This window comes from Notamacropus eugenii, chromosome 2, assembly GCF_028372415.1.
Source record: "Notamacropus eugenii isolate mMacEug1 chromosome 2, mMacEug1.pri_v2, whole genome shotgun sequence".
Classification (NCBI taxonomy): domain Eukaryota; kingdom Metazoa; phylum Chordata; class Mammalia; order Diprotodontia; family Macropodidae; genus Notamacropus; species Notamacropus eugenii.
Genome location: NC_092873.1, coordinates 12,088,782 through 12,115,660, shown reverse-complemented (window position 1 = coordinate 12,115,660; position 26,879 = coordinate 12,088,782). Strand labels below are relative to the sequence as shown.

Here is a 26,879-nt window from a genome sequence, read left to right as displayed (position 1 = left end):
CTTGCTGCCTGAAATCACGCTAAGGTTGGAGGGATTTTCAATGGACTCTTTTGATTTCAGTGGACTGCGGAAAGACATAATTTCTTCTATGCCTACAGCTAATGAACTTGCATCAAACAAGGAAACAGAATGTCTTGATTTACTCTCTGTGTCAGGCAGGTGGGTGGAGGAAACTTTTACAGTTTCTGTTGGTAAAGTTTTGTCAGAGGAGTGAGACAATTGTGTACATTTGCTCACTGAAATAGGTCCAAAGATAGAAGGGCTTTGTGTATCATCTTCTGGTAGACTTGTGTCAGAGAAATCAGAAAACTGTCCGGATTCTGTTGGATAAACTGGAGGCAAGAAAGGTGAAACTTCTTCTGTTTTCACATTCAATGGATTTGGAACAGAAGATAAAGGAAATTGGGTGGATTTGTTCAGTGAAGTAGCACTAAGGTTTGAAGGATACTGCATGTATTCCTTTGATTTCAGTGGATACAGGAAAGAAGTAATTCCTGTGCCTATAGCAGACTGCATTGATTTGCTCTCTGTGACATCAAGGTCTGTGGAGGGAACTTGTAACGTTTCTGTTGGCAAAATTTTGTCAAAGGAGTGAGACAGTTGTGAGCGTTTGCTCGCTGAAAGATGTGAAAGGATAGAGAGGCTTTGTGTGTCTTCTATTGGTAGGACTGTGTCAGGCAAATCAGAAAACAACTTCGATTCTGTTGGAGATACTTGGAGCGGTAGAGATTGAATTTCATCTGTGTCATTCATTGAATGGATGTCAGAGTAAGAAGGAGATTGTGTGGACTTACTGACTGTAATCACACTAAGGTTTGAAGGATGTTGGATGGATTCTCTTGATTTCAATGGACCTGGGAAAGACTCCACTTCTTCTATGCCTACAGCTGATAGACTTGCACCAAAAAAAGATGTAGATTGAGTTGATTTGCTGTGTGTGACAGTCAGATGGGTGGAGGGAACTTGTAACGTTTCTGTTGGCAAAGTTTTGTCAAAGGAGTGAGACAATTGTGAACGTTTGCTCACTGAAAGATGTGAAAGGATAGAGAGGCTTTGTGTGTCTTCTCTTGGTAAGTCTGTGTCAGGCAAATCAGAAAACAACTTCAATTCTGTTGGAGATACTTGGAGTAATAGTGATTGAATGTCATCTCTGTCATTCATTGAATGGATGTGAGAGTCAGCAGGAAATTGTGTGGACTTACTGACTGTAATCACACTAAGGTTTGAAGGATGTTGGATGGATTCTCTTGATTTCAATGGACCTGGGAAAGACTCCACTTCTTCTATGCCTACAGCTGATAGACTTGCACCCAAGAAAGATGTAGATTGAGTTGATTTGCTGTGTGTGACAGTCAGATGGGTGGAGGGAACTTGTAACGTTTCTGTTGGCAAAGTTTTGTCAAAGGAGTGAGACAATTGTGAACGTTTGCTCACTGAAAGATGTGAAAGGATAGAGAGGCTTTGTGTGTCTTCTCTTGGTAAGTCTGTGTCAGGCAAATCAGAAAACAACTTCAATTCTGTTGGAGATACTTGGAGTAATAGTGATTGAATGTCATCTCTGTCATTCATTGAATGGATGTGAGAGTCAGCAGGAAATTGTGTGGACTTACTGACTGTAATCACACTAAGGTTTGAAGGATGTTGGATGGATTCTCTTGATTTCAATGGACCTGGGAAAGACTCCACTTCTTCTATGCCTACAGCTGATAGACTTGCACCCAAGAAAGATGTAGATTGAGTTGATTTGCTGTGTGTGACAGTCAGATGGGTGGAGGGAACTTGTAATGTTTCAGCTGGCAAACTTTTGTCAAAGTAGGATGAAGGAAATTGGGTGGACTTATTGATTGAAATCACACTAAGGTTGGAGGGATGTTGGATGGATTCCCTTGATTTAAGTAGAACTTGTAAAGGTAAAGATATAACTTCTTTTATGCCTGCTGATGACAAGCTCGCATGAAAGAAGTCAATAGGTTGAGTTGATTTGCTCCCTGTGAAAATAAGGTTGGTGGATAGAACATGGCCAGCTTCTCTTGGTACACTTTTTTCAGAGGAGTGAGACAGTTGTGTGCCTTTGCTTACTGAAACAGGTCCAAAAATAGAAGGTCTTTGTGTGATTTCTTTTGGTAGACTTGTGTCAGAGAAATCAGAAAACTGTCTGGATTCTGTTGGACAAAATGGAAGCAAGAAAGATCGAATTTTTTCTGTGTTTGCATTCAGTGAACGTAGGATAGAGGAAGAAGGAAACTGTGTGGATTTGTTGACTGAAATCACACTGAGGTTTGAGGCATGTTGGATGGAATCTTTTGATTTCAGTGGACCTGGAAAAGACTGAACTTCTTCTATGCCTGCAGCTGATAGACTTGCACCAAAGAAGGATGTAGATTGAGTTGATTTGCTCTCTGTGACAGCCAGGTCGTTGGTAGAAACTTGTAAATTTTCTGTTGGCAAACTCTTGTCAAAGGAGTGAGACAGTTGTGTGCATTTGCTCACTGACACATGTCCAAGGATAGAAAGGCTTTGCGTGTCTTCTTTTGGTAGTCCTGTGTCAGTCAAATCAGAAAACAACCTGGATTCTGTTGGAGATACCTGGAGCAATAAAGATTGAATTTTGTCTGAGTCATTTTTTGAATGGATGTCAGAGTAAGAAAGAAATTGGGTGGACTTATTGACTGCTATCACACCAAGGTTGGTGGGATGTTGGATGGATTCCCTTGATTTCAGTGGACCTGGGAAAGACTGAACTTCTTCTATGCCTACACCTAATGGACTTGCATCTAAATAGTAAGCAGATTGAATTGGTTTGCTCTCTGTGACACCCACGTGGGTGGAAGGAACTTGGAAGGGTTCTGTTGGCAAACTTTTGTCAGAGGAATGAGACAAGAGAGTACATTTGCTCACTGAAATCGGTCCAAGGATAGAGGGACTTTGTGTGTCTTCTTTTGGTAAGCCTGTGTCAGGCAAATCAGAAAACTTCCTAGTTTCTGTTGGAGAAAATGCAAATAAGAAAAATGGAACTTTTTCTGTTTCAGTCATTGAACGGATGTCAGAGGAAGAGGGAAATTGGGTAGATTTGTCAACTGAAATCACACCAATGTTTGTGGGATGTTCGATGGATTCCTTTGATTTCAGTGGACCCTGGAAAGACATAATTTCTTCTATGCCTGCAGCTGATGAACTTGCATGAAACAAGGAAGTAGATTGTGTTGGTTTGATCTCTCTGACAGCCAGTTGGGTGGATGGAAATTTTACAATTTCTGTTATACTTTTGTCAGAGGAGTGAGACAATTGTGTACATTCACTCACTGAAACATGTCCAGTGCTAGAAGGGCTTTGTGTATCTTCTTTTGTTAGACTTGTGTCAGAGAAATCAGAAAATTGCCTGGATTCTGTTGGACAAAATGGAAGCAAGAAAGATTGAACTTCTGTGTTTACATTCAGTGAACATGGGACAGTGGAAGAAGGAAATTGGGTGGACTTGTTGACTGAAAGTACACCAGGGTTTGAAGGATTTTGGATGGATTCCCTTGATCTCAGTAGAGCTGAGACAGACTTAACTTCTTCTATACCTGTAGCTGATGGACTTGTATTAAAGAAAGAAGTAGGTTGTGTCACTTTGCTCTCTCTGACAGTCTGGTCAACAGAGGGAACTTGTAAAGTTTCTGTTGGTAAACTTTTATCAGAGGAATGAGAAAATTGTGTGTATTTGCTCACTGAAATAAGTCCAAAAACCAGAAGTATTGTATGTGTTTTCTTTTGGTAGACCTGTGTTAGACAAATCAGAAGACAGCCTGAATTCTGTTGGAGAAAATGAAAGCAATAAATATGGAACTTCTGTCTCATTTATTGAATGGGTGTGAGAGGAAGAAGAAAATTGGGTGGACATGTTGCCTGAAAGCACATCGATGTTTGAGGTATATTGGATTGATTCCATTGATTTCAGTGCACCTGGCAGAGATATAACTTGTTCTGTGCCTACAGCTGATGAACTTACATCAAGCGAGGAAGTAGGTTTTTTTGATTTGCTCTCTGTGACAGCAAGGTGGGTGGTGGGAACTTGTAAAGTTTCTTTTGGTAAACTTTTGTCAGAGGAGTAAGACAGTTGTGTGCATTTGCTCACCAAAATAGTTAGGATAGAGGGAATTTGTATGTTTTCTCTTGATAAACTTGTATCAGAGAAATCAGAAATCTGCTTGTATTCTATTGAACAAAATGGAAGCAATAAAGATGGAATTTCTTTCTTCATATTCAATGAACTTGAGACAGAGGAAGAAAGAAGTTGGGTAAACTTGTTGACTGAAACCATACCAAAGTTTGAGGGAAGTTGAATGGATTCCCTTGATTTAAGTGGGCCTGGGAATGAAAGAACTTTTTCTCTGCTTGTATTTGATGAACACCCATCAAAGAAGGAAGTGGATTCTGGCGATTTGCTCACTGTGACAGCCAGATGGATAGAGGGAACTTGTAAAGTGTTTGTTAGTAAACTTTTATTAGAGGAATGAGAAAATTGTGTGCATTTGCTCATCAAAATACATTCAGGGATAAAGGATCTATTTTCTCTTGGTAAATTCGTGTCAGAGAAATCAGAAAACTGACTGGCTTCTTTAGGACAAAATGGAAACAAGAAAAATGGAATTTCTATGTTCTCATTCATTGAACTTGCTTCAGAGAAAGAAGGGAATTTTGTGAACTTGCCGATTCAAATAACACCAAAGTTTGAGGGATTTTGAATGGATTCCCTTGATGAAGGAGGATATTGGAAAGAAAGAACTTTTTGTGTGCATACAGTTGATGAACTTGCATCAGAGAAGGAAGTAGGTTGTGTTGATTTGCTCACTCTGATAGCAAGGTGGTTAGAGGGAACTTGTAAAGTTTCTGTTGGCAGATTATTATCAGAGGATTGAGAAAATTGTGTGCATTTGCTCACTGAAAGAGAGTCAATGTTAGAGGGAATTTTTATGTTTTCTATTGGTAGTCTCACATCAGACAAATCAGAAATTTGCCTGGATTTTGTTGGATAAAATAGAAGAAAGAAAGAGGGAACTTCTTCTGTGTTTGTATTCAGTGAACTCAAGTCTGAGAAAGGAGTAATTGTTTCAGTTTGCTACCTGAAATAACACTAAGGTTGGAGAGATTTGAGGTGGATTCCCTTGATTTCAGTGGACTCTGGAAACACATAACTTCTGTGCCTATTGCTGATGAGCTGGCATCAAAGTAGGAAGTAGGTTGATTCAGTTTGCTCTCTGTGCCAGTCAGGTGGGTAGAGGGAACTTGTAAATTGTCTCTTAGTAAACTCTTATTAGAGGATTGAGAAAGTTGTGTGCATTCACTCACTGAAATAGGTCCATGGATGGAAAGCATTTGTGTTTCTTCTCTCTGTAAACTTGAGTCAGAATAATCAGAAAACTGCCTGGATTCTGTTGGACAAATTGTAAGCAAGAAAGTTGGAATGTCTTCCATCCTCACATTTAATGAACATGGGTCAGAGACAGAAGGAATTTGTATCTGCTTGGTAAGTGACATAGCAGAAAGATTTGAGTTATGTTCTAATAATTCCTTTGATAAGAATGGACCTGTGAAAGAAATATATTTTTCTGTTCTCACTGTTGGTGAATGTAAGTCAGAAATAAAAGAAACTTGTGTGGACTTGGCAAGTGTAAGCACGCCACAAATAGAAGAAACTTTTGCAGCTTCTATTGGTGAATTATTTTCAGAGAAAGCAGAAACATTTCTAGTTCTTTTTGAAGAAACTGGAACTTGGAAAGGTGGTAGTTCTTGTTTACCTGGACGTGATGAACTTAGATCAGAAAATAAAGGAAGCTTAATAGGTCTGTTGCCTGAAATAAGAACAAAATCTGAAGGATACTGTATGGATTCTCTTGATGAAAGTGGACCTGGAAAAAACATAACTTCTCTGAGTGCAATAGTAGAATTTGTATCAAAGAAGGAAGGAACTTGAATCAATTTGTTCATTGCAAGGGAGTGATTGGTTGAGAGAAAGTATAGGTTCTCTTTTGATGACCTTGTATCAGACAAATAAGGAACTTGTATGGATTTGTTTGATAAAAGTGGCACTGGGAAAGATTGAACTTCTATGCATTTACTTGATATTGAATCAAAAAGTGAAGGTGCTGGTGTGGATTTTGCCATTGAAATTCCATTGGAGGAAGAAGAAAATTTTATAGATTTACTTGAAGAAATTATACCAGCAGAAGGAGGAACTTGTACTAATTTACTTCCTGAAATTGTTCTAGATGCAGTGGGATCTTGTATAAATTCTCCTGATTGATTTGAGCTGAAGGCAGACAGAATTTCTGCAGTCATTCACTAAAATTATTTCACATATAGAGAGAATTTGGATAGCTTTATTTGAAAAAAATCTCTCAGCATAAGAAACCTGGATAGCTTTTCCCCCCAAAATTAGGCTATATGAAGAATGAGCTTGTATGGATTCTTTTGATAAAATTGGAATAAAGGGAGAATGATCCTTTTTTATTTTTGACCCTGAATTTGGTCTGGATAAAGGTGGACTCTCTACATGTTCTTTGTCTAAACTTGGAATTAAGAAAGAAGGAACTTGTGAAGATTTGCTTGTTGTAATAGGTCCAGAAGACAAAACATCTATGGAATCCCTTGATGAACTTGAGTTAGGGGAAAAGGAACCCACTGAAAATTCACTTTTTGGAACAGAATCTGAGAAAGAAGGGAATTGTATAGATTTTTTTGCAGAAATTAAAACATTTGTGAATTCCCTTGATGAGTTTAGTACAGAGAAAGAGGGCACTTTAGTGACAGCTCTTAGTGTACTTGAGCCTGAGAAAGAGGGAAAATACCCAGATTTACTCAAGACAGTTGGGGCAGAAGGAATGAAAGCTTCCATAGATTCTATGAGTGAACTTGATTTGGAAGAGGAAGGAGGAATTTGTATGATTTCATTTGATTTAGTTGACCCTGAGAAAGAGAGAAATTGCACAGACTTGTTCAGGGTATGTGGGCCTGAAGGCGTCGCTTCTTCCATGGATTGAATCATTGAACTTAATTTGGATGGAAGAGGATTTCCTGAGACTTCTGTTGAGGTAGCCGAGACTGGGATAGAAGGAAATGGCACAGATTTGATCAGTGAAAGTGGGCTTGAAGGTGTGACATCTTCCATAGATTGAATCATTGAACTTAAATTGGATGGAGGAGGATTTCCTGAGACTTCTGTTGAGATAGCTGGGCCTGAGATAGAAGGAAATTGCACAGATTTGGTCAGCGAAAGTATGTTTGAAGGTGTGGCATCTTCCATAGATTGAGTCATGAAACTTACATTGGATGGAGGAGGATTTCCTGGTACTTCTGTTGAGGTAGCCAGGTCTGAGACAGAAGGATGTCGTACAGCTTTGGTCAGTGACAGTGGGCCTGAGGATGTAGCATCTTCCGTAGATTGAGTCAATGAACTGAAATTGGATGGAGGAGGATTTCCTGGGACTTCTATTGAGGTGGCTGTGCCTGAGATAGAAGAAAGTTGCATAGATTTGGTCAGTGAAAGTGGGCCTGAAGATGTGGTCTCTTCTATGGATTGAGGTATTGAAATGAAAATGGATGGAGGAGGATTTCCTGGGGCTTCTGTTGAGGTAGCCAAACCTGAGGCAGAAGGAAATGGTGGAGATTTGGTCAATGAGCTTGAACTTAAAGGTGTGACAACTTCAGTAGGTTCAGTCAATGGACTTAAATTTGATGGAGGAGGATTTTCTGAGACTTCTGTTAGTGTAGTAAGAACAGAGGAAGGTGGTGATTGCATAGATGTGATCAGGTCAAATAAATCCAAAGGTGTGGCAATTTCAGTAGATGGAACCAATGAGCTTAAATTGGATGGAGGAAGATTTTCTGTGATTTCCTTTGGTGTAGCTAGGACAGAGGAAGATGGAGATTGCACAGATGGGGTCAGGTCAAGTAAGCTAAAAGCTGTGGCCTCTTCTATGCTTTCAATCATTGAACTGAAAGTTGATGCAGAAGGCTTTTCTGTGATTTCCTTTGGTGTAACTGGGACAGAGGAATGTGGAGATTGCACAGATGTGGTCAGTTCAAATAAGCGTAAAGGTGTAGCAATTTCAGTGGAATTAGTCAATGAACTTAAATTGGATGGAGGAGGATTTTCTATAACTTCCACTGGTGTAGTATGGTCAGAGGAATGTGGAGATTGCACAGATAGGGTCATGTCAAGTAAATTTAAAGGTGTAGCAATTTCAGTAGATTGAGCTGATGAGCTTAAAAGGGATGGAGGAGTATTTTCTGTGATTTCTCTTGGTATAGCTGAGATAGAAGGTGGAGATTGCACAGATAGGGTCATGTCAAGTAAATTTAAAGGTGTAGCAATTTCAGTAGATTGAGCTGATGAGCTTAAAAGGGATGGAGGAGTATTTTCTGTGATTTCTCTTGGTATAGCTGAGATAGAAGGTGGAGATTGCCCAGATAGGGGCAGGTCAAGTAAGGTAAAAGGTGTGGCATCTTCTTTTCTTTGAGTCATTGAATGGAAAGTGGATGTAGAAGGATGCTCTGTGATTTCCTTTGGTGTAATGGGGATGGAGGAATGTGGAGATTGCACAGTTGTGGTCAGGTCAAAGAAGCGTAAAGGTATTGCAATTTCAGTGGAATTAGTCACTGAACTTAAGTTGGATGGAGGAGGATTTTCTAGTATTTCCATTGGTATAACTGGGACAGAAGAAGATGGAGATTGCATAGATTGGGCCAAGTCAGATAAGCCAAAAGGTGTGGCATCTTCCATAGACTGAGTCACTGAATTGAAATTGTATGGTAGACGATTTTCTGCAACTTCCATTGGTGTAGTCAGATCAGAGGAATGTGAAGATTGCACAGGAAGGGGCAGGTCAAGTAAGTGTAAGGGAGGATTTTCTGGGACTTCTGTTGGTGTAGCCATGCCTGGGATAGAAGGAAATTGCACAGAGTTGGTCAGTGCCAAGAGGTCTGGTGGTGTGGCATCTCTGCCTTCTGTTGATGTAGTCATGCATGAGATAGAAGGAAACTGCATCGATATGGTCAGTGCCAAGAGGTCTGGTGGTGTGGCATCTCTGCCTTCTGTTGATGTAGTCATGCATGAGATAGAAGGAAACTGCATCGATTTGGTCAGTGCCAAGAGGTCTGGTGGTGTGGCATCTCTGCCTTCTGTTGATGTAGTCATGCATGAGATAGAAGGAAACTGCATTGATTTGGTCAGTGCCAAGAGGTCTGGTGGTGTGGCATATCTGCCTTCTGTTGATGTGGTCGTGCATGAGACAGAAGGGTATTGCACAGATTTGGTCAGTGCCAAGAGGTCTGGTGGTGTGGCATCTCTGCCTTCTGTTGATGAAGTCGTGCATGAGATAGAAGGAAACTGCATCGATTTGGTCAGTGCCAAGAGGTCAGGTGGTGTGGCCTCTCTGCCTTCTGTTGATGTGGTCATGCATGAGACAGAAGGGTATTGCACAGATTTGGTCAGTGCCAAGAGGTCTGGTGGTGTGGCATCTCTGCCTTCTGTTGATGTAGTCATGCATGAGACTGAAGGGTATTGCACAGATTTGGTCAGTGCCAAGAGGTCTGGTGGTGTGGCATCTCTGCCTTCTGTTGACGTAGTCATGCATGAGACAGAAGGGTATTGCACAGATTTGGTCAGTGCCAAGAGGTCTGGTGGTATGGCATCTCTGCCTTCTGTTGATGTAGTTGTGCATGAGACAGAAGGAAACTGCATCCATTTGGTCAGTGCCAAGAGGTCTGGTGGTGTGGCATCTCTGACTTCTGTTGATGTAGTCATGCATGAGACAGAAGGGTATTGCACAGATTTGGTCAGTGTCAAGAGGTCTGGTGGTGTGGCATCTCTGCCTTCTGTTGATGTGGTCGTGCATGAGACTGAAGGGTATTGCACAGATTTGGTCAGTGCCAAGAGGTCTGGTGGTGTGGCATCTCTGCCTTCTGTTGATGTAGTTGTGCATGAGACAGAAGGAAACTGCATCCATTTGGTTAGTGCCAAGAGGTCTGGTAGTGTGGCCTCTCTGCCTTCTGTTGATGTGGTCGTGCATGAGACTGAAGGGTATTGCATGGATTTGGTCAGTGCCAAGAGGTCTGGTGGTGTGGTATCTCTGCCTTCTGTTGATGTGGTCGTGCATGAGACTGAAGGGTATTGCACGGATTTGGTCAGTGCCAAGAGGTCTGGTGGTGTGGTATCTCTGCCTTCTGTTGATGTGGTCGTGCATGAGACAGAAGGGTATTGCACAGATTTGGTCAATGCAAAAAAGTCTGGTGGTGTGGCATCTCTGCCTTCTGTTGATGTAGTCATGCATGAGACAGAAGGGTATTGCACCGATTTGGTCAGTGCCAAGAGGTCTGGTGGTGTGGCATCTCTGACTTCTGTTGATGTGGTCATGCATGAGACAGAAGGGTATTGCACAGATTTGGTCAGTGCCAAGAAGTCTGGTGGTGTGGCATCTCTGCCTTCTGTTGATGTGGTCGTGCATGAGACAGAAGGGTATTGCACGGATTTGGTCAGTGCCAAGAGGTCTGGTGGTGTGGCATCTCTGCCTTCTGTTGATGTAGTCGTGCATGAGACAGAAGGGTATTGCACGGATTTGGTCAGTGCCAAGAGGTCTGGTGGTGTGGCATCTCTGCCTTCTGTTGATGTGGTCGTGCATGAGACAGAAGGGTATTGCACGGATTTGGTTAGTGCCAAGAGGTCTGGTGGTGTGGCATCTCTGACTTCTGTTGATGTAGTCATGCATGAGACAGAAGGGTATTGCACAGATTTGGTCAGTGCCAAGAGGTCTGGTGGTGTGGCATCTCTGACTTCTGTTGACGTAGTCGTGCATGAGACAGAAGGGTATTGCACGGATTTGGTCAATGCAAAGCGGTCTGAAGGTGCGGTGTCTTCCATGGATTGATGTTTTATGGTTTTTGTTGATGTGGCTGTGCCTGTGATAGAAGGAAATTGCACAGATATGCTAATTGCTGCTAGTTTGGAAGCAATGGGATCTTCTGAGCTGGAAGTAGAGACACATTTTGTGGATTCACTAACTGAACTTGTGCTGGAAGGAGGAAATTCTGTCACTTCTCCCTCTGAACTTAGGTCTGAATATGAAGAAACTTGCACAGATTTGTCTACTGAAAATGGTTCTAAGAAAGATGACCCTTGTGGCAATGCACTTGATGAACTTGGGCTAGAGAAGTATGAAACTTGCATGGATTCACTTGGGGAAGCAGTAGTGCTGCACCGTGGATTTTGTACTGAAAATTGAATCATTTCTTCTGGTACTTTGGGGGAAGGTGGGGGAGGAGGAGGGGGAGGCGGAGGAGGGGGGGGAGGAGGGGGGGGGGGTAGAAGAAGGAGGTGGACGGGTTATAGGACTTCCTAAAGGTCTTAATTTAAAGAAGGTGTAGCCTCTAATTAAGGAGGCTGATGTTTTTTCCTCTTTTTTGTCAGAAGGATTTTTCTCAATCTGGATCTGCAACTGGTTTTCCACATTCTCAGTTTGTTTGGGCTCCTTGACTTCAGAAGACTGGAAATACGTATTCTATAAGCCAACCAGACATGACAGATGTTAATTTCCTCATAGCCACTTTTTGTGAGAATCATCTTCTTCCCTACAGTTCCTCCTCAAAGCCATCTACCTCTTTCTAAGGATTCCCAATCTTCTCTAAGGGCCTCTCTCATTGCCATCAAATCCTTTCTTCCCCTTATTGTTGGAGTATTTCTACTACCTGCTCTGATCATATTAAACCCTGTTTTCTGTCCTAACAATAGCATAATACATTGTTCAATAGGATATTTAGGAAGTGATCATTATGTACTTACTCTACTAGCAAAACAAAACAAAAAAATTAAATCTAGAAGAGTAGAACGATCCATCCATTTTCTCTCAAACAGCTTAAATTCTAATTGGTTTAGAGTCATCCAAAAAAAGAAGTGGCCACCTTTCCCTTCACTGATGCTTGGTACTACCACCAAAATGTAACTTGAGGCTATGTTGGGGAATGATGCATGATTTCTTCAGGAGAATGTACTGTTTCTTTGGGTTTAATGTGTATTTTTAAACAGAGCAATAAATAAACCAAAACCAAACAGCTGGTGTTCATCATTTTTGTTCCTTTCTATGGCACCCTTGGATGGGATGCAGCATTTTATAGACATGCTATTGAATGTCTTAGAAGGAAGTGATATCAGACTTAAGAAGGACTCAACGGATGTGAACAATATGAAATGTGGGCAGTACTCTTCTAGTCCTGTAAATCTTTTCTAGAGACACAAATGACCCAGCTTTTCAAAGCATGTATCAATGGTATCATCTACAGTAGTTTATGCCATACTGGAAAAGGTTCAGCAAGGACCCCTGTGAAGCTGAGCTATCTAGGAACTGGTCCAGCTAAAGGGTATAGGGGGTCATTAAGAGATGAGTTTCTTGAGCAAGGTCCATATCAAAATATTTCTCATTTCCCTTCCAACTTTTTTCCCTCCTTTTTATCTTTAGGGAGGATGGTGATCTTATGTGTACAGAATAATTGAATCATTGTGTAATAATTTTGAATGTGTAATTAGCATTTCATAAAAGTATCCAAGCATTTCAAGGGAAGTGTTAGATTTTTCCTTTTCAAAGGTTGCAATAATATTGGATAATATCTTGTCTGTTATGTTTTATAGGGCTCTTTGTCTACATTATACTTTTTGCTCTCACACGTAAAAAAGACAAAGCCCTCTGAAGTATGTACTACAAGGAAAATTCACCTTTTTCACCACCGAAGTTGCATAAAGGATACAGTAGATTCAGGCAAGTTAAATGAAATGTTCATGATCACAAAGCGAGTGGGTGTGGATTTTAACCCATGATTCTCATGAAGCCAAAAGCCATAGGATTTTAGTGGCAACTAGGGATGCTGTCTCTGAGCCCAGTAAAAGAAGTACAAAAGGAGCAAAGACCTTTATGGGAATTGGAAGGAGCAGGGCTTCTTTGATCCCCAGCAGGTGGATCAAAGTGGATCTTAGTGGAAAGTGTCCTACCACTTCCTTACTAACACCCTTTCACCCACTCCCTCCCCCTTCTCCTCAAAGGATTACTGTGTTCAGTCCACTCCCTGAGTGCATCTTAACAAAGCTACCAGTCCAGTCACCTTCCAAGATGTCACAAACTGTCTTGGTTCTCTCAGTGATGTTGAGCATGCCTCATCTACAGGGCTTTCCCCTGTTCTTCTACACTTCAAGGCTAAGATTATTGCAGCAATGGAGAATTGGAGGATGATGAGGATCAGCAGGATAGACAGAACACCCTGCAAGAGACAGAATGAACAAAGAGTGGAGCTGTCCAACTTTCAGAGGGTTTGAGGTGATGGGCAGCCTGGATGTTGTCAAGAGGCCAGAAAGCAGACCAAGGGTACCATCCTTCATGTGCTCCTGCAGTCATGGGATGTGGGCACATTGCAGATTTGGTATCACATCATCATTATTGCAACAACAAAAACAAGTAATGACTGACATTCATGTAGCACTTTTAAAGTTTATAAAACGCTAACATTGATTATTTCATTTGATCCACATAACAACCCTGTGAGGTAGATGCCATTTTATGGATGAGGAAACAGAATGAGAGAGGCTAAGTGACTTGTTCAAGACTAAGAGGTTAAGACACAGTTTGAAGTGTCCACGATAGGATTTCAATTCAGGTCCTTCTACTCCACCACTTAGCTGCCTCTAAGTCAATTTAATATTGCAAGTAGGCTTTTTTTGTGTGTCATGGACCCCCTTTGACATTTTGGTGAAATCCTATGGACTTCTCAGAATAAAGGTTTTACATGCATAAAATATGTAATTTTTAAAAGGAAACCAATTATTTTGAAATGTGTATAGTTGTGTGTGTGTGTGTGTGTGTGTGTATGTGTGTGTGCATGCATGCGCGTGTGTCTGTAGTGACACAGCCCAAGTTAAGAGCCTCTGCCATAAGGTAACATTCAGATGTTCATCATTGCAAAGGAAATGCCATGGCTGGCTTTGGTCCCTTCCCTCTCAAATCCATTCTGGAGTTTGACTGTACTATAGTGCTTTGGAATGCCTAGGAATGCCATGAATAGGAGATAAGAGTCATGGGAACGGTTCTAACCTGGAATTCTGATATGGCATCCAGTTCAGAAGATGGGCAGGGAGGAAATGGAAACATGGGGAGTTGAAGACAAGGTCTCCTGGTGGGTTGACTTTGCATGTAATTGACTAGGCTTCCTATACCTAAAATCTCTGCCATGTAGAGCAACAAACCAAGCTCCATTTCTTTCACATTTCCCTATCCTGGTGACATTTCTTTCTAACATATGCTAACATAGAGAATAGTAGGTCCAGAAGGAATTTAGACTATGGGAGTCTATCTCACCAGGCACTACATTTCATTGTTGTGCAGCTCTAATGATTAGGACTTCTTTCTTTGATTAAGCCAGGATCTTTGAGTCCTGTTGGTTCTTATCTCCTCATGTGAAAACCCTTCAGGTAATCTGAAGAAAGCAATCATGGCTGCCCCTGGTTTTCTCCCATCCAGGATAAGCATTCCCAATTTCTTCAACTTTTTGTCCTAATAGATAGCTCTGATTCTCTCGTTGTCTTGGTGCTTCAATTTCTGAATTATCTCTAGGGACTCTTAAAACATGATGCCCAGCTGGAGTACAGTTCTCTAAATATATTCTGTAGGCTGACCAGGCCAAGAATCTTTTGTTCTCTAGAATCTCCAGTTCTGTCAACGACCATCTAAGACCATCCTAGCTCTTTTGACGGCAGCATTTCTTTTACTGATCCATATGGAACTTGTAATGAACCCAAAACCCCAAATCTTTATTATGAAAGACTCACAAAACCAATCTTACCCAGCAAATCTTTGTGCAATGGATTTTTTTAACATGACTTTAAACAGATTTTTAAATTTCTGTCAAGTATATTTTGTAATTAAATTGTCTTTGTTTCCAAGTATGTCCTTCCCCACTTCTCTCCTCTCCAAAGAACTATGCCTTATAACAAAGAATAAAAAAGAGACATTCCCCCAAACTAACCAGCATATTAATCAAGTGTGACAACATAGGTAATGTTTCACACCCATAGTCATTTCCCTTTGCAGACAAGAAAGGGATATACTTTTTCTCATCCCCTTTTAGGGGCCAACTCTATTATTCATGGTTATATAGACCTTCCTTTTTGACTTTTGTTAAATTTCGTATGATGTGATTTGGCTTCCTTGTCAAATCCTCTTCCAGGTTGTTTGAATACAATTAAGTCAAACTGACCCTAGGACCAATCCCTGAGGAACCAGGGATTTCCATTTCCATTTCCAGAGAAATGTCCATTCATACTTTCTTTGCTGCCTCCCAGCTAGTTTCCAAGTCTTGAGAACCTAGTTCTCATAGGATAGTGACTAAAATTTTGATTTCAGTGGTATAGGAATCTCCCAGGTGAGAAGATTTCCTCTGTGAATGCAGGTTGGCCGCTTTGCTGCAACCTATGGTTTTGAAGAGTTATTTTAGAGTCCTGAGGGTTTAAGTGAATAAATCGGGCATAGCCCAAAGACTGGGATAAAGTCACCAAGCCAATAAGCCAAGCACCTAATATCTATACCCCATGGACCTGGAATTGAAACTGATCTAAGCTCATCGCCAAATAGAGGGTTATCCTATACAACATCTTGGCCCTCAAGTCATATGGACTGGATTGGACCTCCCCAGGGAGTTCCATGATAAGTTTTCCCCCAAGAATCAGTGTTTGGGGTGGGTCACTTTGATGATACCTAAGAAGTATCCTTAGGATACTTAGGAAGGCAAAGAGGTTAGCATGAGGGTTTTAGAGTCAGGGAAACCTGCTTCAGAGCCTGCCTCTTACCCTTAGAAATCTTCACTTCTCTTCTGTGTAAATCAGGCTTCCATTAAGTTATAAAAGGGCTGAAGGCAGGATAGAAGGGTTTTCCCAGAATGAGTCAGAAGATTGAGAACCCTTTGGTTCTCCTCTCCACTGAGCTAGTGCTTTGAGCAGCCACATAATTGGATCAATTCAGTTATTTGACTAAATAACATATAACTTTTTGCTGCCTTGATGCATTATTTGAAGCAGAAAAGCAAGAACTTTTTTTCAGTGGAAACTGGCATCTCCCAGTAGATGCTGAGTTGTCTCAGTTTCTGTCTTTCCAGTTCAAAAAAAGGTTAAGTCTGAGGAATTGAGATCCATGGGCAGAATCATGAAGTTTAGTCAGTGATAACTGGAAGTTCAGAAAACTTCATCTCATTTTAGGGAGTAGATAGAATGGAGAGTTGGAGGCATTTCTAAATGAGTAAAACAGTGAAATGATTATTGGATTAAGAGCTAGAAGAGATCTTAGAAGCAGCATGGTGAAACCAATGCATTGCAAGATGTGGAATCAAGAAGACCTGACCCCTCCTCATTCTTGGACCTCAAGCATGTCATTTAACATGTTTACATCTGTTTTCCTGTATGCCAAATGTGGATGATACTAGCACCTACTTTACACAGGATTATCAAGAGGATCAAATGTAATCATGTAGATCACAGTCCTATTGTTAACACCATTCCATCCAAGCCCCTAATTTTACAAAAAAGGAAAGTGAGACCCAGCCATGGGAAGAGATGTGCCAAGTCACATGGATGGTCAGATAGTGCTTTTGCATTCATCCTCTCATTTGTTTCTCCTATATGTCCTGTGATATGAACAGTGGAGATATTGTTATCTTCATTTTATAGATTTAAAAACTGAGGTTCAGAGAAGAAAAAGGGGATCTGACCAAGGTCACAAAGCCAGATTCGAAATTCAGGCCTCTTGCCTCTGTATCCCAAGTCCAGGACACTACCCTGGGTTCCTTCAGCGTCAAGAAACATCCAGGTCTGCCTTAATCATTAGGTAATACTCATTTGGAATATACAGCGTTTACATTACAGTGAGCAATGTTCTAAAGTCTTTACAGAATTTATTCTCAGAAATAACTTCAAGATTTTCTTGCTGACCCTAGGCCATCTCATTGACCCCCTCATTTTTCTTAAGAAAACTTTTTAGTTTTTAGAGTATTGCAGAGCTAACCTTTAGTCCAGTCTTTCCCCACAGCATCTCTCAAACCATTGCCTACTCTCCCTTTACACAACCCCCACCATCCTTGATGAATGCCTAATCTTATTTTCTCTCCCCTGCAGTATTAGAACAGATTCCGCATTGGACCTCCAGCTTCCAGGCTCTTTTTTGTCTAGTTTGTCATCCACAGAACTATTTAATTGTCTTCCTGAAACCCAAATTTGATGATAGTCCTCCCTTGTTCAAGAACCTTTTATGGCTTCTATTTAAATATAGGGTTAAACGTTCATCTTCAGTTGTTTTTCAGTCATGTCTGACTCTTTGTGACCCTGTTTGGGTTTTCTTGGCAAAGATACTGGAGTGATTTGCCATTTCCTTCTCCAGCTCACCCTCACCTTTTAGAATCCCTAGCTTCCTCTCAGGGAGCTTCAGTTAATGGACCATCTTCTCTGGGAATTCACTCCTGATTCCCAAAAAGGTATTGGTGTTTCCCTTCTTCCTCAGACGGTCATGTCTATCTGTCTAGCATTGTTTCCTCACAGCTGAGGAGAAGTGCCTTGAAAGCAGGGACTCTTCTATTTGGTCTTGGATTTTCCAGTGCCTTGTACATAGTAAGTGTTTATCAAATTGGATTGGAAAGAGAACAGCAATGGTAATTCCAAGCATTATATGGCACTTTAAAGATTTCAGAATTGTATGTCATCTCATTTGTGAGATAGGTGCTATCACTATCCTCATTTTACAGATAAAGACACTGAAGCTGATTGAAGGTAAGCTAAGAAGCCAGCCAATAACAGAGTGAGGCAGATCTTCCTGATTCCAAGTTTAGCATTTGATTCATCTTATTAACTAGCTGCCTCCCAACACACCTTCTGAATTGCTGGGGGGTTGGTTTAGTTGCATTGTATTCTATGGTGTGGAGCAGCTAGGTGGTACAGTGGATAGAGCACTGCACCTGGAATCAGAAATTATCTTCCCGAGTTCCAGTCCAGCCATAGACAATTAGCTGTGTGACACTAGGCAAGTCCCTTCACTGTATTTGCCACAGTTTCCTCATCTGTAAAATGAGCTGGAGAAGAAAATGCAAACTATTCCAATATCTTTGCCAAGAAAACCCCAAACAGCGTCACAAAGAGTGGGGTATGACTGAACATAATTCAGGTTATGCTAAGAGATTTCAACATATAGAATAAAATTACTTACATGAAGTAGGATTTCACTCATGATACATATGCTGCCTGCTGAAGGGTGAACACACTGAAGAAACTGATGGACAGATAAGCTGTAGAAGAGGACACCAATCCCAGATGCAGAGACCATGGCACTGAGAACATCCATGTAAAGATTCATGCGATCCTGAAAGAGAATAAATGCAGGTGCTCAACCACTGGTTCTTCCTATCAGCCAGAGCTTCTTCAGTGCCCAAGGGGAGAGAGTTCCCAAAGCATGGTACATATTTTATATGGATAAAACCACATACATAATTTGAATCGAAAGTCTGTTCTTACCTGACTTTCATATTTCACACCGTTAAGAATGGTAAAGACTCCTGTAATGGTGTACTGTGAAGAAGAGAGTAAATTCATTAGTGGATCCCATGTAGCCTCCAGAGGCTGCACATTTATTGATGTATACCATCACCAAACCCTCAGGACATCAGTAGTTCAAAATAGCAGAGAGATGCTATAGTGGGGTGCAATATAAATCAAAATATTATTGGGACAAAAGAGAAATCCAGGCAGAGTTCTAGGAGAGATTTCAGGTGAGAGAGATCACTTTCAGTTGAGGCAGAAAATTGTTCACAATTTTCAGCAGCTCTCAAAAATGGGAGAAGACACTCCAGGCTTGCTACAGAGAGGGGTAGGGATCAGACCTCAGAAATGTGAAAGGGCCAACTGACAGTGGGGACACAATGGAAAGTAGTAGCCTTAAAAGTATGTAAAGAAGGGTAGCATGCATTGAGGCAGAAAGGGTGTGTGAGAACCAGAGTGTGAAGGACTTGGACTATCAACATAAGCTAGGAATTGGGAAGGCCATCATGATCTTTGTGTAAAGTAGGGGAGGGATTAGGGTGGTGCCTTCAGAACACAACACGTGGAAAACTGTGAACGGATTAGAAATGGGAAAGGAAGGCACGGAGGAGCTCCTAAAATGTGGAGCTTTGACAGCCAGTCTCATTCTTCTCAATATTGACTTCCAAGTGGTCACATCATCCAGATCACTTTGGTTCTTTACCCAATTTTCTAAGGGGAAAAACTGAGAGGAACCTCTCAGAAATCTCCCATAAAGCCATGTTTATGCTTTGTTCTAGGAAAGATTTCTGCTGTTCATGGTAGATTCTGAGATTGCTGGAAAACTGGACAGGTGACTGAACAAAGGATACAAGCTAGGTACCACCCACTGGCTCTGTCCTGTTGGTGCCCATCATGGGATAAAACAGGCAGGCATTCTCAACCTTTCACAATCCTTTGAAAAAGTGGACAAGCCTATCATCTTCCATGCATAGAATGAGGTTCCTGGACACTACTAGGAATTTAAAAATGGTATTTTCAGCCTGGCATCTAAAATTATTCAGTTCATTATACTCACACATGCTCCTGTCCAGAATGGATACCTTGTGATAAAGAAACGAGGAATACTTGACTTTGGAAGGCCAATTTTGTTGGTTTTGAAAAATAATAAGGCTCCAAACAAAGTGATGATTAGACCTATCAGGATCTGGAGAACCTGTGTAAAAAAATGGAAAATTTGGAAATGAGTATAAGAGTGGATCCTAAACCAATGAATCCTGATCCAGGTTTGGGAGCTCAGGAAGAGATTTCATAAGTGGAGAGGTAGAAGAGGCCATGATAAACAAGACCCTGTTACCTACCGATCTTCTGTTCTCTTTTCAATCAAGTTCTTACCCTAATTAGAAATGAGAATCCCTGATCTCAAATGGATAAAGCTACCAGATGAAGGATATAGGGCAAAGAGATGACCTTGAAATGACAATTCTATTCAATGACAGCCAACAAACACTGTGCAAGGTACTATATTCAATTCTGGGGATACAAAAATAAGAAAAGGAAACTATCCCTGCCCTCCAGGAGTTTACATTTTACTGTAGCTGGTAGTATGGTGGATAGAGTGTTGGGTCGGAAACACCAGAGTTTGAATCAGCCACAAACATTTGCAAGCTGTGTGACCCTGGACAAACAACTTAATCTCCCAGCCTCAGCTTTCTCATCTGTAAAACTGGGATAATAATAGTACTTACCTTCCTAGTAAACCCCCATAACTAGTTATAAGGATCAAATAAGATAGTATTTTTAAAGCACTTAGCACAGTGCTTGTCACATAGCAGGAGCTAGTAAATGTTTATTCCCTTCTCCTCGCTATTGGATGTATACAGATGGATATCGCATTGACATAAGAAATTAAATAAAAATTAATAAAAAGTAATTTCCAGAAGAGAAGCACACCAATAATGTCAGGGAAAGAGAGAATCAAAAAAAAATCCTTTGGGAGGAATTGGCACATAAGCTGTTCTTTGAAGGGAGTTAGGGATTTTACTCAACTGTGAGAGAGGAAGGGTTCACATTCCAGATATCAGGGGTAGCCTGTGCTAAGCAATGGAGGAAGGATAGAAAATAAAACATCCAGGGAACTCAGAGCAATCCAGTTTAATCAGAATGAATAATGTATGAAGGCAAACCTTAAGATTTGGTGTGGGGTGTGCCATGTTAAGAGCTTTCAGTGCCAAGCCAAGGAGTTTGTATTTTATTGTAGATAATAAGGAACCATTGGAGATTTTTTAGCTCAAGGGTGATGTAGTCAGACCTGTGTTCTCAAAATACCAGGTTAGTCTCTAGGTGGAGATTACATCTGATAATCACTTATTTAACAACATCATTTGATTAAGGAGTGAAGGAAAGTAGGGAGTAAAACAAATAGCTTCCTTATACTAGTCCATCAGGCTAGGAAAGAAGTAATATAGGACCAAGGTGGCAGATTGGGACAGCTACCCAGCTAAACTCTCCAAACATTCTCCTCCAAACAACTTTAAAATAGTGCTCCAAATAAAATTGTAGAGTGTCAGTACCAGCAGAAGGTTAGAGTGAGACATTTTTCTGGCCAAAGAAAACTTAGGAGATCAGAAGGAGAAGTTTGTGACATCAGGGTGAAGGCCTATCCAGAGCCCACACATACAGTATTGGCAACAGAGGCTGCAGTAGCAGCTAGAGCAGCAATTTCAGGAGCTTTTAGCCCAAAGACAGTAGGGGAGTTAGACAAATAGAGATTATAGAGGACCCTTTGCTGGCACTGGGTACATTTGGCACTGACTAGCAACTCTATTAACCATATACAGTCCTCGGTCACAGTTCTAGGGTAGAGAGGAGCTCTAGTGGTGAGTCATAATGGAGCAGGGACCCTGGTCACAGTTCCAAAGCAAAAAAAGCACTAACACTTGAGGTGCAGGGGATCAGGAGCCCTTCCTGAGTAAAAACAAGAGTATAGACCAGGAGAGCAATGACCATATCTCACTCAGGACCACAACACCTTGGAAGTACCAAAAACTAGTAGACCCCCATAACTAGCTCTGAAAACAGCATCATAAAAAAACCTGAAACTTGGGACAATGCCTCCCCACCCCCAGGGAAGCAGAACCCAACTTTAACATGAAGTTCAAAGTCAAGAAAAAGGCCAGAAAATAAACAACAAAGAATTTGATCATGAAAAGCTCCTGTGATGGCAGGCAAAATCAGGACAGAAACTCAGAAAAAGATAACAGTGTGAAAACAGCCTCAAAGATAAATGCTAACTGGATCCAAATACAACAAAAATTCCTGGAGCATTAAAAGAAAGATATGAAGGGTAGAGGAAAAATTGGGAAGAGAAATGAGAGTGATGCAAAAAAATTATTTTAAAAAGAATGACTTGGTAAAAGAGGCACAAAAAAATGCTAAAGAAAACATTACCTGAAAAAATACAATTGACTAGGTGGTAAAAAAAGCAGAAAAAGAGCACTCCTTAAAAGGTAGCATAGGCCAAATGGAAAAGGAGGTACAAAAATTCACTGAAGAAAATAATTCCTTAAAAATTAAAATTGGGCAAATAAAAGCTAATGACTCCATGACATGAACATCAAGAAATATTAAAACAAAGTTGAAAGAATAAAAAAAATAGAAAAAAATGAAATATCTCATCAGAAAAAATAACTGACCTAGAAAATAGAACAAGGAGAGATCATTTAAAAATTATTGGACTACCTGAAAATCAAGATAAAAGAAAGATCATAAACATCATATTTCAAGGTATTATCAAGGAAAATTTCCCTGACATCTTAGATCCAGAAGGTAAAATAGAAAATGGAAGAATTCACTGATCACCTCCTGAAAAAGATCTAAAAATGAAAATTCTCAGCAATATTACAGCCAAATTCCAGGGCTCTGTAATGTAATTAGAGAGTTAAAGATCTTCCCTACCCATTGATGGACCTGCCCATTAATGGAAGCTTGATTAGGGGAGGCCCATACTTTTTGTTCATTTCTGTTGAGACACTGGGTCAGAGGGTCCTATCCTCCAGCTCTGAAAAGTGTATATATACTCTGAGGTGAGGCTTTGTTTTGGGGCTTACTCATTAGAAGTGTTTGGGCAGATGTTGGGTAGCCATTAAGGAGCCCCTCTGCTTTGAGAACACAGATGTTGGTGCTTCTCTCTCTGGTAACTATGTATGTATGATCAGACAGTTGAATCTGTTTTTAGATCTGTGATGTATGTATTGCTTATGGTCAGACAGTTGAAAGCCCTGATCTTTGTTTCTCTGTTTGTATTTTCTCTGAAGTTCAGGGTGCTAACCTTTTCCCCTGAACTAAGTGAATGATACATCTGCTTGATTGAAGTGATTGTTGACCCCTCAAAAGTTGCTTTCCTTTTAGAAAAGCAGATCTAAGAACCTGGACAGCAGGTCCTCCTGTGTATGTTGGGGTCCTTGCTGATACAAGCTCCCAGGTCAAAGAAAAAATACTTCAAGCAGCCAGAAACAAACAATTCAAATATCATGGAGCCACAGTCAGGATCACACAAGATTTAGCAGCTTCTACATTAAAGGAGCAGAGGGCTTGGAATATGTTATTTTGGAAGGCAAAGGAGCTAGGATTACAACTAAGAGTGAACTACCCAGCAAAACTGAGTGTAATCTTTTGGAGGTGGGGGAAAGAATGAGTATTTAATGAAACAGAGGAAAAGACCAGGGCTGAATAGGAAAATTTGACATTCAAATACAAGACTCAAGAGAAGCATAAGCAGGAAACATGAAACAGAGTAATCATAAGGGACTAAATAAAGTTAAACTGTTTACATTCCTATATGGGAAGATGATGCATGTGTTTCCTAACAACATTATTATTATTAGGGTAAAAGGAGTTTACATAGACAGAGGGCATGGTTGTGAGTTGATTATGTTGGAATGATCTCAAGAAAAAAAGAGTGAGAAAGAAGGATGCATTGGGAGAAAAGGGAAAGGAAAAAGGTAGAATGGGGGAAATTTTCTCGCATAAAAGAGGAGTACAAGGAACAGATTTTATGAAATTATTGGACTCTATTATTAGAAAATGGAGGGGTGGTGGGCAGTGCTTAAATCTCACTCTCATTGGAATTGCTTCAAAGAGGGAAGACTCAGTTGCATTTAGAAATGTAACTTACCCAAGAGGGAGATAGGAGGGGAAAAGCATAAGAGAAGGGGTAGGGGATGATAAAAAGGAAGGCAGATTAAAGGAGGCAGTAGTTAGAAGCAAAAAATAAGGAGTACTTGAGTTCATGTGGAGGTGCTTTGTGTAGAAGGAACTTAAGTGATTTGATGAATTAAGACATGACACTATTTGGCAGTTGATTGGATCCTTCTGCCTTTCATAACCTCTCTCTCCACTATTGCCAGTCTTCCCTTTACCTTTAGGCTCTGTCGCCAGTCTAAGGTTATATAAACTTTGAGGAGTTGTGTTCCATTTAACAACGGAGAAGATTGTGGGTCAGAGAGAGAGAGGGAGCATAGCATTGGGGTAGGACCATCCGATTCTTCATTCTAGGTAAGGTTGGTGAGGGTATACTCATGTATTCCCTGGGTTAAAGATTTAAAATATCTTTCCTAAGAAGCCAAATGTTCCTAATGAAACAGTGGAGTGTTTTTGGCCTCCTCTGATTAGGGTTGGTGTACCATTGTGGATTGACTTAATTCTCACTGGGGAAATAAGTTCATTCCTCCCCATTTCCCTCCACACTTCTAGTCCATTCCCTGACTGCATGTCTTCGAATCGGTGGCCAAATCTTGTTGTTCTTATCTCTCATATATTCTCTCTTCTCTGTGCTCACCTAACCACCACTGTAGTTCAGGCCCTCTCCCATCTCCTCTGAATCATTTCAACAATCTCCTTTTGAGTCATTCTACCTTAAGTCTCTGCCTATTTCCCTCCATCTTACTTCCCTCCACTTATCTGCCAAAGTGATTTTTATAAATTGAAGGTCAGATCATATCACCCCCCCCCCCCACCTAATAAATGTGAGTGAACCCCTATTGCCTTTGGGTCAAATATGAGGTTGGTTGTTTGGGGGTTTTTTTGAGATATTCCTCAACATGTCCCTTGCTAGACATTTTTCTTCCCTAAGCATTGTATGATCCAGGCACATTGGTCTGCTTAAGTTGTTCTTCACACGTGGTATTCCAGCTTCTATTTCTATTTCTTTGCACTGGCTCTCCTTCCTTATTAAAATGTTCTCCCACTTTGTCTCTACCCCATGAAATCCCTGGCTTCCTTTAAAACTCAGCTAAAATTCAGCCTTCTACCTGAGATCTCAACGGATCCCTCTTTTCCCTGCAGCTAGTGTCTTCCCTCTCCCAGAGATCTTATATTCCTTAAATACTTAAAGATGCATATTATCTCCTCCTTTCAATTTTAAGTTCCTCAAAGGGAGAACTTTTTGTGTTCTCAGAGCTTGGTACATTGTCAGGTACATAGCAGATACTTAACAAACACTTAATGGATTGATTACATAGGTCCCCTTTCTCCCACTGAACAAGGTAGGATTTAAGCTTGAATCTCTAACTTCTACACCGCAATGCCCCTCTGTATATAGAGAGAGCCATCTTCTTCTTTTGGAGTCCCCACCTGACTGTGCAGTCTGTTCCCATTCAAGAAGTGATCCTCAAACTCAGGGTAGGGTTTTTTGTTTTGGGAATTTTTGACCACAAACATTTGGTTTTTAATCATCTTGTATGTTTAAATCAGCTAACTGCCTAAGAAAATGAAGGTAAAGTTAGAAAACAGAAGATTAGTGTTTGAATGTCTCATGGATAGTCTACAAGGAAACTTTTAAAATGGTTATACTTAGTCCTTTCTCTGTGATCTTGCTGCCTGCCAGACTGCGTCCCCAATCTGCAGTTATACTGACCTAAAAGACCAAAAGAAATGATCAGCCTCTTTTTTAATATGATGAACAGATCGGACTTACCCCCATTATCTTTGACTTCCCTTTACGCAAACTTGGCACAGCTGCAGTCATTTTTAGCTTCCCTTTATGGCGAGGATTTAGAAAGTTCTTCATCTTTTCTTTGGCCCTTGGCTTTGCCTCCATGATGTTGGAATTCATTCTGGGGCAGAGATCTGCTCAGAATCTAAGCAGCTGAGCCTCGCCACCTACATCACATTCTGCTTCTCCTCTGGGCTGCTCAACTAGTCCTCTGCTTTCTATTGGAATCCTAAAATCATGGAATCCTGGAGTCATAGAGTCATGGAACTCCAGAGTCATAGAGCCATGGGCTTGGAATGGACCTCCAGCTTTCATCTCTTGACAGTTGCTTATTTTTACTTTTTTTTTGTCTTATGAATTTGATTATTAGCAAAAACACAAACATTTCTACATAAAAAGAACACCAAAGAGGATTGAATGTGAACCCAAGAGTTTCTCACATATGTGATCTGATACTTTTTAAAGTGTACATTAAAGTTAACTAGGAGAGAACTGTGCCACAAAAAGCTAGAGAGAAGAGAGCGTGAAAGAGAAGAGCCCAGTCAATAGCAACAGAAAGGTCAAGAAGGATAAAGATTGAGAAAAGGCCACCAGATTTGAGAATTAAGAGATCACTGGTTACTTTGGAGAGAACAGCCTCAGTTGAATGATGAGGTGAGAAGCCAGTCTCTAGAGTTAAGAAGAAGGTGAGAGGAAAGGGAATGGTGGCCTTCTCAAGGTATTTAGCCCCAGAAGGAAGCAGAAATATGGGACAGTTGCTAGCAGGGGTGGATGGATAGTGTTTGGGTGAGGATCAGTGGAATAAGAAATAGAAGATTAGCCCCATGGGGATATTCTCTGGGCCCACATATGTGGCATTTAAAAAGGTTTGAAAAACATAATTTCTGGATGATTTAATAATTTTATTAATAATGCCAACATTTCAATAAAAGTATGGTTATTTGACTTTCTCTCTCTTAGATCAAAGACAATCATGGTGGTGAGGTTCACAGTTTATATGCCCTTTTGGAAAAGTAGCGTTTCTGAGGGTGGCAATCCGCTCTGATTAGTTAACATTTAATGAGACAATGAATATTACAGTGAGGGGCTGGACCTGAACTCTGATTATGTAATTTACTTTTTAGGTTAGTCCCAGCCTTGAGCAATCTATTCCAAGCATTTATCCCTATCCAAATCTGAGCAGAGTTCAATGACTGCCCCACTGGGGTAGGGTCTGGATAGAGGAGAATCTTAGCTCAAACTTAAGAGACTGAGGTCTTGAAATGAGAAAGAAAAGGGGGGAAATGTGAATTTCCCCAAATCACTGGCTATTAATAA

General features: G+C 40.7%; 2 protein-coding genes across 3 annotated transcripts; one reads left to right on the top strand and one right to left on the bottom strand.

Annotated features, from left to right (window-relative positions):
• Positions 1–8,915: 8,915 nt before the first annotated feature.
• Positions 8,916–12,085, top strand: LOC140524376 (uncharacterized). 2 transcript variants are annotated; one of them, XM_072638758.1, is made up of 2 exons: positions 8,916–11,274; positions 11,450–12,085. In XM_072638758.1, the coding sequence occupies exon 1, from the start codon at positions 8,916–8,918 to the stop codon at positions 10,905–10,907; it is 1,992 nt and encodes a 663-aa protein (XP_072494859.1). In that variant the 3' UTR covers positions 10,908–11,274; positions 11,450–12,085. The 2 variants fall into 2 exon arrangements, with proteins under 2 accessions (XP_072494859.1, XP_072494858.1); XM_072638757.1 differs by having other exon boundaries at positions 11,447–12,085.
• On the bottom strand, positions 11,211–25,786 carry LOC140524377 (uncharacterized). Its single transcript, XM_072638759.1, has 6 exons — positions 25,545–25,786; positions 19,647–19,784; positions 18,566–18,619; positions 18,261–18,413; positions 13,129–13,284; positions 11,211–11,537 (listed from the first exon to the last, which is right to left on the bottom strand). Exons 1-6 carry the CDS (start codon positions 25,680–25,682, stop codon positions 11,211–11,213), a joined length of 966 nt encoding a protein of 321 aa, XP_072494860.1. The 5' UTR covers positions 25,683–25,786.
• Positions 25,787–26,879: the final 1,093 nt, after the last annotated feature.

Coding starts and splice junctions, on each gene's coding strand:
- LOC140524376 (XM_072638758.1), top strand. CDS start 8,916: ATGCCTGGGATAGAAGGAAATTGCACAGAGTTGGTCAGTGCCAAGAGG.
- LOC140524377 (XM_072638759.1), bottom strand. CDS start 25,682: ATGAATTCCAACATCATGGAGGCAAAGCCAAGGGCCAAAGAAAAGATG. Junction 19,785..25,544: donor GGAAGTCAAAGATAATGGGG/GTAAGTCCGATC, acceptor TTTTTTACACAG/GTTCTCCAGATCCTGATAGG. Junction 18,620..19,646: donor CATTCTGGACAGGAGCATGT/GTGAGTATAATG, acceptor TCTTCTTCACAG/TACACCATTACAGGAGTCTT.